This window comes from Mustela nigripes, chromosome X, assembly GCF_022355385.1.
Source record: "Mustela nigripes isolate SB6536 chromosome X, MUSNIG.SB6536, whole genome shotgun sequence".
Lineage (NCBI taxonomy): Eukaryota > Metazoa > Chordata > Mammalia > Carnivora > Mustelidae > Mustela > Mustela nigripes.
The window spans coordinates 63,227,381-63,244,093 of record NC_081575.1 but is presented as its reverse complement, the minus strand read 5'-3'; the positions used below and the strand labels follow the sequence as shown (position 1 = coordinate 63,244,093).

Below are 16,713 nucleotides of genomic sequence, written 5' to 3'. Positions count from 1 at the left end.
CACATAGCTAGACAGAGAATAAGAACTAAAATCTGTTTAAGAGCTAGATCTCTCTACTTCCTGTCCAGTGTTCCCATTCCATGTTTGCAAATGTACTGTTGTTCAGTCTCATATAACGTCATAATCCGTCTGGGTAACTGTTTCAAATCAATTATTTAGTACAAAAAGGTAATGACCTAGTTACAGTGTTCACCAACTGGGACAAAACTAGATCAACCATGGAAGACAGCCATTCACCTACTTATCCTGGCTGTTTTAACTAACCTACAACAACATTAATGAAAGATAACATATGGAATCCTGGAAGAATGTATCTCGATTTAGAAATACTTAAGGAAATTGGCCTATCAAACTTACTGTAGAAATTTAATTATATTTTCTTTATTTTTAAGATGTTATTTATTTATTTGACAGAGAGAGAGAGAGAGATCACAAGTAGGCAGAGAGGCAGGCAGAAAGAGAGGGAGAAGCAGGCTCCCCACTGAGCAGAGAGTCTGATGTGGGATTCGATCCCAGGGTCCTGAGATCATGACCTGAGCTGAAGGCAGAGGCTTAACCCACTGAGCTGCCCCCAAATTTAATTATATTTTCACCCAAAATGAAATAGCCCAGAGGCACCTGGGTGGCTCAGTCTGTTAAGTGACTGGCTCTTGATTTCGGCTCAGGTCATGATCTAAGGGTTGTGAGATAGAGCTCTGCATCAGGCTCCACACTCAGCAGGGAATCTGTTTGAGATTATCTCCCTCTCCCACTGCCCCTCCCCTCCCCTCCGCCTGCTCTCAAGTGCACGCTTCTCTCAAATAAATAAATAAATCTTTTTTAAAAAACTGAAATAACCTAATATTATAATCCTAATTTAATGTTTTAAATTCACCCCCTTTTCATGTTAATAAAAAAACTTAAGAGTTTAGATTGTAAAAGTTTATTGATGTGGTCAAAAAGCAAACAGCCAGACATTTGGTTATCTTTGCTACTACAATGTGTCATTTTGAATAGTATTTTTAAAATGCATAACAAATATTCAAAAATTACTAGAAAAGTAAATTAAGAGTCTACATAAGGCACTTCAGATGAAAGCGAACTTCAAAATTTCCACAAAAGTAACTCTAAGTTTAGTAAATCTGCACTCTACAGATTTTAGCCAGAATGCAATTCTTCTCCTTCCACAAGAAAAATGTGCTCTTAAGGGTGACAAAACAAATACAAAAAAGCGTCATTCTTTTGATGCTCATGGCACATCATAGGGAGCTATACAGATTACATGGCAGTAGTATAACCCTGGTCAATTTGTACAAATCAGGGCATCTTCATACAAATGTCATAAGAATCACAGCATAAATTTATTTGGCCTGAGACAATTATAAGGACAGCAGATAAGGAATCCAGAATCACACAATTTATAGGGAAGTAATTAACAAAAAGTGGAACCACTAAAGAGTAAAAAGGTCAACTATATGCCCTGACCTGCCAAATCTTGGAACAAAAACAAAAAAGCCACATAAAATATTTCTTCTTAGGCAATTATATTCATCTCTTCTGCAAATCTCTATGATATAAGACTTCTAGACCACATGGTTAAGTTATTAGATGGTAAATAGTAGGCAAAGTATTATTTTGACATAATACTTTTAAGATTTAAAATTGTTCACAGTCATTATTATCGTATTTCCATAACAGTGAAACTATGGAGAAGGTTATGGCTAGATCTAATGAGAGCCAAAGCAAAAATTTGGACAAAAATTTGGTTAGCATATATGGTTATTTCCACTGACAGAAAAAAAAGACAAAACTCAAAACCTCTTCAAATGTTTACTGTTTCTCCACTTCAAGTGAAAGGATGAAGGCTAAAGTAATAGCAAAAACATAACTTTCAAGAAACAATTTACTTTCTATTCATAAGCAACAACTCAATATATCAGGATATGCTTTTCCCAATCTAGGGGAGTCCTTTTCCTAAATACAAGGGTTAATGAAATACGTTAGAACTGTAATACAGGAATCGACTTAACTAGATGAACCTATTTTTTTCTGTGAGGTACAAATGAAAGAAATGACAATCTCTAATTTGTAGAAACAGTTCAGACCATTTTTAAGTTACACTGATTTTTAGCACTAAGCCACATTTTATTAGAGGGGCCTACCTAAAATAAATTAAGGAGACAGAATGAACCTGAAATCTTTCCAAATAAAAGGAGTTAACACCACACTCATGCAGAAATCATAATCCTGTATTTAGACTTTCTAATGTCTACAGCTACCAAGAAGCATAGCTAGCACTGTATTTCAGTAGGAAACATGAAGGAGGGAGAGGACTGGCTAGTCTTCTTTTCTAAAGGCTAGGCACGTCAGAAGATCACATAGCACATAATGATTTTTCTGCCCAAAAGTAAAGATGTGCAAAGTATACACATCCATGCAAATGTGAAACAGCTAATAATGCATTCCTGATGCATTTGTCTGTAATAGGCATATGTAGGAACACCTGGTCAGGACTATTTTCCCCTACCTTTGGATAAGATAATATAAAATTAGATGGCTAACAGTTAACTAAAGCAGTTCTGAACCTTGTTCTAATTCAAATGTAGTTATAAAATTTTTATAATGTACTTAATACTATTAAATTAAATGTTATACATACAGTTCATCAGGGAGGGAAGGTTAAAAGGAGAACTGTATCCAAATACTTCATGATTTTGACAAGAAATTGCTTGTTAAGGCACTACAAATCTTTGGTTAAATGATTAACTATTTAAATCACTTGAAAAAAAGAGGTAATACAAAATACACAAATTTCATTCTTCTTTTCAAACACACACACATATTTTTCATTTTTCAATTTCCATTACTCCAGTGTCTATATATCTCTGGGATCCTTTTTAACTCATCAGAAAGCTGAAACAAAAATATTAAAAAAACGATTAGTCTCTAAAAAAACAATAGGCCTTACTTCTAATAAATATCTTGATTTTAGACAAAAGAGCATTTGGGTGCATGTATAATAAACTTTGAGTATTAATAACAAAAAGGGAGAAACGCCAACATATTTTAAGATAGTCTTAGAAGAGAAGGAAATAGACATAAACTTGTTTTAAAAAAATCTCGTGAAGAGAGACACTGATTAATAATTGGATCAACCATGGTGATGAAATAAGCAATAGAAATCCCAGCAAGATTACCCTTGCATCCCAGTTAGTATTCTATAAAGAAAAAATTATTTTAAAATATAAATACACAGAAGAATAAATCAAGAATCAAAGTTCTAGTAGGTTTTGTTCTTAAAATTAAGTTACATTTGCCAGCCCAAGTGTCCATTAACTGGTAAGTGGATAAAAAAGAAGGAAGTTTTGCCATTTGCAATGACATGGATAAGCCAGAGAGTATTCTGCTAAGTGAAATAAGTCAGAGAAAGACAAATAACATATGATTTCACTCATGTGTGGAATTTAAGAAATAAAACAAGCAAAAGGAAAAAAAAGGGGCAAATCAAGAAAAATACTCTTAACTATAGAGAGCAAATTGAGGGTCACCAGAAGGGAGGTGAGTTGGGGGGATAGGTTAAAGTGATGGGGATTAAGGAGTGCACTTGTGATAAGCATCTTGATTTTAGACAAAAGAGGTGTCAATAGGTATTGTATGGAAGTGTTCAATCACTGTATTATACACCTGAAACTAGTATTACACTGTATGTTAACTAACTAGAATTTAAGTAAAAACTTAAAAAGAACTAAAATTAAGTAAGTTTGCAAGAAACAACATGCAAAAGAAGATTAATTTATGATGTTCACTGATTAAAAGGCATCCAGGAATGTCATGAAATAATGAATCAACTATAGAGTTGTTCAAAATTGTCTACTAAAGGGGCTTCTGGGGTGCCTGGGAGGCTCAGTTGGCTGGGCGACTGCCTTAGGCTCAGGTCATGACCCTGGAGTCCCAGGATCCAGTCCTGCATCAGGCTCCCAGCTTCATGTAGAATCTGCTTCTTCCTCTGACCTTCTTTCCTCTCATGTTCTCTCTCTCACTCTCTCTCAAATAAATAAAATCTTTTTTAAAAATTTCACTTGATATACTTTATCTTTAGTGTTCATAATCCTTTACACAACAGGACAATGTTGTATTAAAAGAACATGAATTATGGTGCCTGGCACTCAGATGATAAAACTCACAACATCCCCCATTATGTAGGTATATTTCTTGTGGCTATTAACAGAATAAAATCAAGAATTTAGATCAGGGGAGTTAATTTCTTCCCTGAGCCTTAGAGATCACTATGAACATTTCAAGACAGTTAGATCTTCTTGAACACTCCTTCCTATACTCTTTATAAACTGGATTCTAAAAAAAAGTTGTTTATGCCATCTAAAGAGCCCTAAAAAGTAGAGGTGTGTGAAGTTTAAAAAAACATTAAAAAAATAATTTGTTCAAGAGAAAATAGGGTATGCAGACAATGTATAAAATATTCTAACCATTAAGTGTTCTTCAGATTTCTAGATTAAATTAGGTGATGTCAGAATAACCCTCAAAAATGTTCCTGAGAAATCACATACTATTGTCCACTGTATCATAATTATCTTAAGTTAACTTTTATAAGCAACACACTTAAGTTAAAGCTTATATCTGCTTTAGAAGCTACAACAGTTTGGAGGTAAAGCAAAAAAAAAATATTACAAAGCAACAGCAACTCTAATCATTCTAAGTATAGGTAATCACTATGTAAGTGTAAAATAATCATACCTATATGGATATCCATGATATTTAGATCTGAAAATAGAGAGCATCCAACTGAAGAATAATACAACAAGCGCAATACCAGCCACACACATTACTGCAGAAAAACAAAAGTGTAAAATGAGCATGTTAGACGTAATAAAGAACTAGGGCATAAATGGTAGTCTACACTTCCAAGAGTGAAAATTTAGTGGTAAACCTCAACTTTCCAAAAATTTCCATGCCCATTCTTAAATCTTTAGGATTCTGCCTTCCCATTTAATTTGACCGATTACAATACAATAGAGTAGTTCCATTTATATGCTTGTGCAATTTAATTTTGTGAAGTAATAAAGTCATCACAGTCAAGAATTTAGTGTTAAAGGAGCACATAGGTGGCTCAATAGGTCAAGCATCTGACTCTTGATTTCAGCACAGGTCATGATCTCAGGGTTTAAGATGGAGCCTTGGGGCACCTGGGTGGCTCAGTGGGTTAAGCCTCTGCCTTCCGCTCAGGTCGTGATCTAGGGGTCCTGGGATGGAGTCCTGCATCTGCCTCTCTGCTTGGCAGGGAGCCTGCTTCCTCCTCTCTCTCTCTGCCTGCCTCTCTGCCTACTTGTGATTTCTGTCAAATAAATAAAAAAAATCTTAAAAAAAAAAAAAAAAAGATCGAGCCTTGAGTACTGCGCCATGCCGCAGAGCCTGCTTCTCCCCCTCATCTTCTGCCCCTCCCCCATGCATGTGAGCATGCTCACACTAATAAATCTTTAAACAAAAAAGAATGTGTTAGAAAATTTTACTTAGTCACTTAGTCACTTAATAAATTTCTTCTATAGCGTTAAATGTGGCCTTTTGTGTGTGTTAATACAGCAGTTGAAGTTCTAGGGAAACGTACTTATTGGCCGACACTAAAAACCTTGTCTTGTTATACTTTAGGGAGCAATTCTTTTTCCTTTTTAAATTTTCACACAATATAATTAGGTGTTAAAAGGTAAATGTTAAATATATTTTTAATGAGTATTAACACATGACACAAAATGTGGTATGGATACTGATTTACAGACATCTGGGGCACCTGGGTGGTTCAGTGGGTTCAGCCTCTGCTTTCAGCTCAGGTCATGATCTCAGGGTCCTGGAATTGGGCTCTCTGCTCAGCAGGGAGCCTGCGTGCCCCCTCCCCACCGCCTCGCCTGCCTCTCTGCCTACTTGTGATCTCTGTCTGTCAAATAAATAAATAAAATCTTTAAAAAAAAAGACATCTAACAACATCATTGTGACACCCTCACTTGAAAGTACTTTATTCATTTATAGGTAACTACACCACCTACATAAGGAACTCATTCAACGTGGATTCCTCATTTGAATAATGAGGGGGAAATACCATGAATCTTGGTCCTAAATTCACACTCTCTCCATTAATCTCATATGCTCTAGTTTAGCATAGCAGTTAACAACCTTAACTTTGGATGCCGATCCCACAATGCTCAGGTATGATTCTCATAACTTGAGGCTCTTTCAAGTCCTGAAACTAAGACTGGCTAAGAAGCATAGTGGTGGGGATGTGGGAAAGCATGTGTTCTACACCCATGGAAATTCTAGGGAAACATACTTATTGGCTGACTCTAAAAACACAATTTTTAGTCTTATTATACTTAGGGAGCCATTCTTTTTCCTTTTTAAATCTTCACATAATATAATTAGGGGCTAAAATGAAAATGTTACACATATCTTTTAGTAAGTATTAACACATGAGCTATTGTATAAGTCTTTTTTATCTAATACACACACACACACACACACACCCCTGTGTGTATATATAGTATCAGTGTATTTACATTTATATTCTACTTTTTTCACATAATATATCTAAAAGTGTTTAGGGCAGTTTCTGGTAGATAACAAATATTAAATAAGTATTTGTTATTATTAGTTGTGATAATTCTAATGTGCCACCAAAGTGTTTTATAATTAATTCATACTACCAATGTAGCATTCAGAGGGCCTTTTCCCAATAATGAATACCGAAATAGGCAAATTTTTAAAAGTCAGGTAATGAAAGGATTTATACCGACTGGATACAAAATTGATACATTAGTTCTACTTTTGTAATATGTAAAAATTCATTTCAATTCAGCAAAATAAGAATCTCCCAAATTTAAAATCCAATGTCATCACATTTTTTCAAATAAACAAGTACACTATATTTAGGAGGTTAATTTGATGACATACACCCTTTTAGCCATAAAGGGAAAACTCTGACTTAAACGTATTTTATATGAGTGAAATAAAATTACACTGTTAGCATTTCTTTGCAACAAATACCAATGTGTGAATATTTTAATATATAAAAAGTCCATCCAAACCAATATAAAAAGTACTAAGGATAATATATAAATGGCAAAAGACAAAGACTTTTTATAGAAGTGAAAACACAAACAGCTGATAAACATTCAGAAAAATATTCAACTTCGTTAATAACCAAAGTACAGGGGCGCCTAGGTGGTTCAGTGGGTTAAGCCTCTGCCTTCAGCTCAGGTCCTGTTCCCAGGGTCCTGGGATCGAGCCCCACATTGGGCTCTCTGCTTGGCAGGAAGCCTGCTTCCCTCCCTCTCTCTCTCTGCCTGCTTCTTTGCCTACTTGTGATCTCTGTCAAATAAATAAATAAAATCTTAAAAAAAAATAACCAAAGTACAAAATAACATTTGCCCCTTATCTGATTAGCAAGTACACACACACACACACACACACACACACACACACACACACACAATTTTTAATGAGCTTAGCTAATGCTGACAAAGCATCTTTAAATACCACTAGTAGGAATCTCAACTGTAACATCTGGGGAAACAATTTAGCATCATCAGTTTAAAATATCAAGGGGATTAAAAATACTACTACAGAGGTATGATAAAAGTCATTCTACTTTTAGGAATCTACCTTAGAGAGTTCATAGAGAATAAAGCTTAGTATACTACGATAGTCACTAAAGAAGTATTTATTATAATGGAAGTTTGAAAAAAACCTAAATGTTTGACAGAATCAGAATAGTTAAATTACAGCATACAGTACAAATTTAAAATTATGTATAGGAAAATATTTATTAGTAAATTATTTAACTCCAGTTTAAAAGTGGGGGTGCAAGATTCAAAATTTTATACAGAGTTTTAAATATGTTTTTACAAATGGAAGAAACTATATTAAAACATTAAAATTTTTAGCTTCTCAATAATGGAATAATGGGTAGTTCTCCCCCTAAATGTTTCATAAATCAGATTTCCACCCCACATTTTTTACAATAAGCGTATGTTACTTTTTAAATAATCAAGTAGTAAAATAATATACCTATAACTAAGAGGGGGAAGTGATTAAGAGGACATTGTTTTCTGTATTAAAGGCAGAATTGTTATTTAACATTGTATGTCAACTATACTTCAACAATAAAAAATAAATTAAGAAGGTAGACCTTATATTTTGGCATATGATATAACTTACTTTTTCGCTTTCCAATATCCATGTCAGATGTAGCAGCTTCACATAACAGCACCATCCCTAAGGTAACACCACCATCTTAGAAAAACTGTTTAAGGAGAAATTCACACAGATAGAAAAGACATACCACTTTAATATTTCTGTTCTTTCATGAAGAAAATTATAATGAGGAATGCCTGGGTGGCTCAGTTGGTTAAGCAGCTGCCTTCAACTCAGGTCATGATCCCAGCATCCTGGGATCGAGTCCCACATCAGGCTCCTTGCTCGGCAGGGAGCCTGCTTCTCCCTCTGCCTCTGCCTGCTACTCTGCCTGCCTGTGCTCTCTTGCGCTCACTCTCTCTCTAACAATTAAATAAATTTAAAAATCTTAAAAAAAAGGAAAATTACAATGAATATACAAATCTTCAACTTTCAATTAAAAAAAAAAAAAACCCTGTTACTAAAATAGGGAATCCTTATGAATGTATTAAATGTCACTGGAGGGGTACCTGTGTGGCTCAGTCAGTTAAGTGTCTGCCTTTGGCTCAGGTCATGATCCCAGGGTTCTGGGATCGAGTCCCATGTTAGGCTCCCCACTTAGCAGGGAGCCCGTTTCTCTCTCTCCCTCTCCCTCTGCCTGTTGCTCCCCCTGCTTGTGCTCTTTCTCTCTCTTTCTCTCTGTCAAACCTCTGTCAAATAAATAGATAAAATCTTTTTTAAAAAAAAACTTCATTGGATTGTTCTCTTTAAAATAGTTAATTTTATGTTACGTGAATTTCACTTTAATAAAAAAAGATGGGTGATTAAAAATACAAAATAAGGGGTGCCTGGGTGGCTCAGTTGTTGATCCCAGGATCCTGAGATTGAGCCCCACATGAGGCTCCCTGCTAGGTGGGAGGCCTGCTTTTCCCTCTCCCACTCCCTCGGTTTGTGTTCCCTCTCTCGCTGTGTCTCTCCCTGTCAAATCAATAGATAAAATCTAAAAATAAATAAATAAATAAAATGGAGAATCTTATATCTGTACACCATAACAATTATTTACTATGAAGGTATAATAAAAAAATATTAAGGTTGGAAAATTACTTCATTTGTACAAATGAAAATCAGTATTGTTAACAAATGTCCCACTATAATTTAACAGACGAAAATACAAGTTTTTCTGACAAGTACTTTGAAATAACCTTCCTGGACATGCTTGCATGTATTACTCCAACCTTGTATATACTTTATTTTATTTTGTTTTTTTGGGAGGCCTGAATTCACAACCCTGAAATCAAGACCTGAGCTGAGATCAAGAGTCAGAGGCTGAACTGCCTGAGCCACCCGGGTGCTCTGATACATTTTAAAAAACATTAAATAGCCTTTTTGCATATTCAACCACCCTCCAGAAGTGAATACACTTGAAATGCGCACCATTTGGACAGAACAGTAAGTAATTTTTATTTGAAAAATAACTTTTCAAAACCTCTCCAGAATTTCAACAATCAACCTCTAAAGCTCAAATTACTACTCAATTACCTAAGTTTGTCCTATTCCAATAAAAAAAGAGAATCCTCTATGTCATCACCTCATTTTGATTCACCTTAATATGGAAACTACATAAATACAAAATACACCTACTCATGCAAATAGGTTATACGTGGCATGGTTGAATGCTAAAATAAGCAAAGTTGAATTTTAAAAGCAAATACAGTATGTTCTAGTAGAAACGAGATTTACCCTCCAGTTTGGTTAATACAAACAGCAGTTAAAAATGCCCAAATCAATTACATGTACACACATGCAAATTGTACGCTACCGCATGTGGGTATGAGTAAGCAGAAAGGGAAAAACAGGTGTTCGGATAAGGCCTGAATTTATAATCAGCTCTATACTTTGTCTATTCATCTCTTCACTACCATCTTGCCCTCTCTCATCAATAGCCTCTTTTTAGGGATGATACCCATTCATCATGCTTTTAGTTGCTTGGACAAGTTGTTTTCTCCAATGATTACTTTTTCTTACTGAGGTTCTTTATATCCAGATACATGCAACGATTGATCATTTCTATAGGCTTTTGTTACAGGGTACCTTTTTTTTAAAGGTTTTATTTAGTTATTTGAGAGAGATAACGAGAGCATAAGCAGGGGTGGGAAAGTGGGAGGAGGAGGCTCCCTGTTGAGCAGAGAGCCCAATGTGCCACTCGATCCCAGGACCTGGAGATCATGACCTGACCAAAGGCAAATGATTAACTGACTGAGGCATACAGGCACCATGATACAGGGTACTTTTGAATAATGGTTGAGACTTGTTTTTGGAATGGTTTGTTTCGTATCATGGTCCATACGTATGGGAGAAAAGAGAAGAGAACCTTAGGCAGACTCCATGGTGAGCATGGAGCCTAATGCAAGGCTTGATGCCATGATCCTGAAATCACGACCTCAGCTAAAATCACGAGTTGGACCTTAACTGACTGAGCCTCCCAGGCACCCCTTAATTGATTCTTTAAACTTTTTCCGACACTGCCTACTATATGCCAGGTACTACTAGCTGCTGGAATTAAAAAGCTGGACAAAATATAGACCCTTCCTTGGATAAACTTACAATCTAGTGGTGGATATAAGTGATGAGATAAATAATAAATACCTAATCACTATTAAATACTACTATGGGAGAAATGAATAGAAACTAGAGGAAGTAGTATTTTTTTAAAAAAAGATTTCATTTATTTATTTGACAGAGAGAAATCACAAGTAGATGGAGAGGCAGGCAGAGAGAGAGAGAGAGGGAAGCAGGCTCCCTGCTAAGCAGAGAGCCCAATGCGGGACTCAATCCCAGGACCCTGAGATCATGACCTGAGCCGAAGGCAGCGGCTTAACCCACTGAGCCACCCAGGCGCCCGAGGAAGTAGTATTCTATAACATACAAGAACTAAAAGAACTACCAGAATTAAAGTACATTATATATGATGAAGGCAAAGACATTTGCATAAAATGAGGCATAATTCCAAAATTCTGGGAAAATGTTTCAATTATGTACTTTATTATTGTTCAATCTAATTTAAACAATGACTTAAAATTTCTTTTCCTATTGAATTAGCAGTTTAAAAAATGAGAATATATAATGATAGTTAGGACCTGCCAGAGCTATCAGTACACATATTCTGACAGCAATCCTCCTTCCCTTTATTTAGCAAAACATTTTTGGAAAATAGTTTGGACAGAACACCAAGGAAAACTGTAAGATTTGTACACTTTGTTTCAAATCTTACCTTTGGGAATCTGGAGATATGCCTAATTTTTTTAAAAGATTTATGCATTTATTTATTTGTGTGTTAGAGAGAGAGTACAAGCAGGAGAAGCTGCAGGCAGAAGAAGAAGCAGGTTCCCCACTGAACAAGGAGCCTAGTGTGGGACTCAATCCCAGGACCACGGGATCATGACCTGAGCTGAAGGGAGATGATTAACCGGCTGAGCCACCGAAGCGTCCCACCAAATTATTTTTATATCCAAGTAAACATTCTTTACAACATTCAACAATAGAAGAATAGGGGTGCCTGGGTGGCTCAGTGGGTTAAAGCCTCTACCTTCAGCTCGGGTCATGATCCCAGGGTCCTGGGATCGAGCCCCACACTGGGCTCTCTGCTCAGCAGGGAGCCTGCTTCCCTTTCTCTCTCTGCCTGCCTCTCTGCCTACTTGTGATCTCTGTCTGTCAAATAAATAAATAAAATCTTTAAAAAAAAATAGAAGAATAACTGAAATATGATACACCCATTATATAAACATTAAGAATGATCACAATTTTTCCTTTTCCTTGCCTATATTTTCTTATTTATCTGTAATTCTCATGCAACTTTTGTAATGATAAAAGACATACAACTATATAGAAAATATATGATATATTAAAAAGCTGAACTGCATACAAAGTCTGTCTATACTACAAAAAAGGAGCTCCCCCCAAAAAGATACAACTAAACAAAGAATGCAAGAGACTATGCAAAAATAAACCTAGATTTTAATATTAGGGTTTTTTTTTTTTTAAGATTTTATTTGACAGAGAGAGAGAGCACAAGCATGGGGAGTAGCAGGCAGAGGGAGAGGGAGAAGCAGGCTCCCCACAGAGCAGGGGGATCCTGATGTGGGGCTAGGAACCCTGGGATCATGATCAGTTGCTTAACCAACTGAACTACCCAGGCACCCAATATTAGGGTGTTAGATCATGAATGAAGATTATCTAATCCACTGTTTTATTTTTTTAATTTAAATATATTTGAAGTATAATTCCATTTGTGTAAAGTTAAAAAATAAGTAAAACTAATCCATACTGTTAGTAGTCAGGATAGTAGTTACTTTTAGGTAGGAAGGTAGCAATCAGGAAGGGGTGATGAGATTGGGAATGCTTTAGGGTATGAGTAGTTTTATTTCATCAACTGGGTGCTGATTACACAGTTATGTTCACTTTGTGAAAATTTATCAAACTGTACACTGCACTTATGAACTGTGAACACTTCTGCATGAATACAGTAATTTACATAAAGTTTAAAATGTAATTTTTTAAAAGATTCTATTTATTTATTTGACAGAGATCACAAGTAGGCAGAGAGGCAGGCAGAGAGAGAGGAAGCAGACTCCCTGCTGAGCCTGATGTGGGGCCTGATCCCAGGACCCTGGGATCATAATCTGAGCTGAAGGCAGAGGCTTAACCCACTGAGTCACCCAGGCACCCCTAAAATGTAATTTTAAAAGTTGCTTAGTGGATCAGGCAACTCATGTAGTTTGCTTTATTAATCATGTAGTAAGTTTTACAATATCAAAATAATGATCAATATGTGGATATTTTCTAAACTTATAGCTACTAGTTAGTAGTCTTCTTATTCTACTAGTTCTTATCAACATGGTGAGTTTTGAGTTTCGAGTTTTTAGGCTTTGTGGCTACTAAAAAAATAAGGGATTTTCAGTCTTCCATAAAGTTTCCTACCTCTAAGAAAGTTAAATAGCTTTATTCATTGTCTCACACCTAGTGAGACACAGCATTTGAGGCACTGTCTTATAACCTGTAAACCCCTGTTTATCTCCATACTATAAGCCCCTTAGACAAATCATGCATTCACAGTCACTAGCAAAATAACTGCTCAGAAACTATCACCCAAACCTTCCTGACCATTACCAAAAAAAGTAAAAACAAAATAAGGAAAAAAAAAATCACCCTGAAAAAATATTCCCATTTTGTATCTGATTAACCAAATTTATAAGAAATGCTGTACTTCCAAAAAATAAGACTATTGGGAAATAGCTTCTGAACAGAAGAAAAAAAGCTTCCAAGACAACCTACGAGGGTGGCAGGATGGCTCAGTCAGTTAAGCATCCAACTTTCGATGTCTGCTCAGGTTATGACCTCAAGATGGTGGGATCAGGCTCTGCACTCAGCAGGGAGTCTTTCTCTTTCTCTCTCCCTCTCCCTCACCCTTCCTGTCACTCATGCTCTCTCTCTAAAAATAAATAAAATAAATCTTTTTTTTAAAGGGCAACTTATGGAATGGGAGAAGATACTTGCAAATGACTTATCTGATAAAGGGTTAGTATCCAAAATATATAAATAGATTACAAAACACAACACCCCCCCCCAAAACCCCCAAATAATCCAGTTAAAAAATGGGCAGAAGATACGAATAGACATTTCTCCAAAGAAGACATACAGATGGCCCGCAGACACATGAAAAGATGCTCAACATCCCTCATCATCAGGGAAATACATATTAATACTACAATGACGTATCAACTCACACCAGTCAGAAGGCTAATTTTAACAACACAGGAAACAACAGGTATTGGCGAGAATGGTAGAGTAAAGGGAACCCTCCTACACTGTTGGTGGGAATGCAAACTGGCTCAGCCACTCTGGAAAACAGTATGGAGGTTCCTCAAAAAGTTAATTCATTGTCTATGATGTAGCAATTACACTATAGGTAATTTTTGTATCCAAAGGATACAAAAATATTTATTTGAAGGGATACATGTACCCCCATGTTTATAGCAGCATCAACAATAGCCAAATTATAGAAAGAGCCCAAATGTTCCCTTACTAATGAATGAATAAAGAATTAGTATCTATGATGGAATATTATTCTGCCATAAAAAAGAATGAAACCTTGACATTTGCAATGACGTGGATGGAGCTAGAGAATATTATGCCAAGCAAAATCAGTCAGTCAGAGAAAGACAAATACTATAAGGTTTCACTCATGTATAGAATTGAAGAAACAAAAGAAACAAAAATGGGGTAGAGAGGCAAACCAAGAAACAGACTCTTAACTACAGAGAACAAACTGATGGTTACCAGAGGGGAGGTGGGTGAGGGGGATGGGTGAAATAGGTGATGGGGATTAAGCAGGGTACTTGTGATGAGCACTGGGTGTTGTATGTAGGTGCTGAATCAGTGAATTCTAGACCTGAAATTAAATTTACACTCTATGTTAACTAACTGGAATCTAAATTAAAACTTGGAAAGGAAAAACTTGCTCTATTTCTTTCTCTTTTAAAAGATTTTATTTATTTATTTGAGAGAGAGAGAGAGAGCACAGAGGGAGAGTGAGAGGCAGAATCAGGCTCCCCACTGAAGAAGGAGCCAATGCAGGGCTCAATCCCAGGACCCTGAGATCATGACCTGAACGGAAGGCAGCTGCTTAACCTGCTGAGTCACCCAGGAGGCGCAAAACGATATATTTCAATAGGTTTGCAATCTGCTCCAAATGTATCTGAAGCCTTAAGTTATGTTTAACCTTTAGGCAGAAGGAAAAAGTAAGAATATTCCAATTTCTTAAATGTCTTATATAATTATATTTAAAAGTTAGGACAAAGCTTAGGAGAGAAGAATATTGGCAGCCCTACAGTGTTAAGGAGACCATGATTAAGGTTCAGGTTCCACCAGAAAGAATGACAAGATTCATTCACCAGGCTCTCAGTTGAAAGCCATGGATGGAGAGGATGGAGAAAATGGGAGAAAAACAATACTGAATATATAGTAGCCAAACATTTTCCAAAATGAGTAAGGGTACTAACCCACAGACTTAGGAAGATCTGCAATTCAGAAAACAGGAACAACAGAAATAAAACATTAGGAGAAAAGTCTTAAAATCCATCAGAGAAAAAGACACACTGCCTTCAAAGAACAATAATAAGAATTAAATCTGATTTTTCTCAGAAACTATGGAAGTAAAAGACAATGAGATAACATTTCCAAAGTGCTTAAAGAAATCTAGAAATCTATACCTGGTAAAATATCCTTAAAAAATAATAAATAATAAAAGTTTTTTTTTTTAAATTAGGACAAAGCTAGAAGACCAACAAAACACAGATCACTTTATATTTTGTAACTATATCTGCCCTTTGGCTACACTGTTCAATTTCAAAATACCATTAATTAAGACCACTTCAAGACACTGGAAAGTTTCCAAGGTATAATAAATTTGTTAATAGATCAAACCATAAATGAGAATTTCCAACCTAAATTTTTAAATAATTTGAAACAGAAGAAAGGCAAATTTGTATGATCTCTCTTATATGTGGAATCTAAAAATAAATTTTACACACACACACTTACAGAGAAGCCTGCTCTGCTTACAGGGAGCCTGCTTCCCTTCCTCTCTCTCTGCCTACTTGTGATCTCTCTCTATCAAATAAATAAAATAAGTAAAATTTATTTATTTTTTTATTAAAGATTTTATTTATTTATTTGATAGATCACAAGTAGGCAGAGAGAGAGAGAAGGGAGGAAGCAGGCTCCCTGCTGAGCAAAGAGCCCGACATGGGCCTCGATCCCAGGACCCTGGGATCATGACCTGAGCCAAAGGCAGAGGTTTTAACCCACTGAGCCACCCAGGTACCCCTAAAATAAGTAAAATTTAAATAAATTGAATACGAAATAAATTTTAGGATTTGAAAGAACATATGGTTGGATATTTTTCTTGCAGTATTCTTTCTTACCTCTGGGAATAGGTATTTATTATTAATTTTTAAGCTCATCATTCCATAGCTGAATAGATGAACTCTCCTGGCTCTGAGCTGGATTTTAAGCAGTAAATCTGTTTTCCATATTATACATGAACACTGTTTTGAGAAAGTATCATTTTCTCAAATGTCTTTCAATTAAACCAAAGCTTAATTTTTTCAGATTGTTTCCCTTCAAGTATCTCTATTAAATCACCAATAAAATAAAATGGGAAACACACACACAAAGACTTACTAAGGAGGGTATTTCCAGGGTTTTTTTTAAATTTTTTTTCTTTATATGTACTTGTATTTTCTAAATTTCCTTTAATTAGCTTGTATAGCTTTTATCATCAGAAAAAAACATTTTAAGGGATTAAAGTGATTAAATTGATTGTAATCATCTTCATATTTCTTAGCCAATTCTTACATTGTACAATCCATTTTCTTTTTTAAAATTTTTTTATTTTTTTATTTTTTTTTTTAAGATTTTATTTATTTATTTGACAGACAGAGATCACAAGTAGGCAGAGAGGCAGGCAGAGAGAGAGGAGGAAGCAGGCTCCCTGCTGAG

At 35.6% G+C, this 16,713-nt stretch overlaps 1 protein-coding gene across 1 annotated transcript in view; it reads right to left on the bottom strand.

Moving 5' to 3' along the window:
- Positions 1–906: 906 nt before the first annotated feature.
- Positions 907–16,713, bottom strand: part of MAGT1 (magnesium transporter 1) — a 74,909-nt gene continuing 59,102 nt past the window's right edge. The window contains exons 8-10 of the mRNA XM_059385084.1: positions 8,200–8,274; positions 4,732–4,822; positions 907–2,892 (exon numbers count right to left, since the gene is read on the bottom strand). Of these exons, the coding sequence (XP_059241067.1) occupies positions 2,877–2,892; positions 4,732–4,822; positions 8,200–8,274 (182 nt within the window). The 3' untranslated portion in view covers positions 907–2,876. The remainder of the gene's footprint in view (positions 2,893–4,731; positions 4,823–8,199; positions 8,275–16,713) is intronic.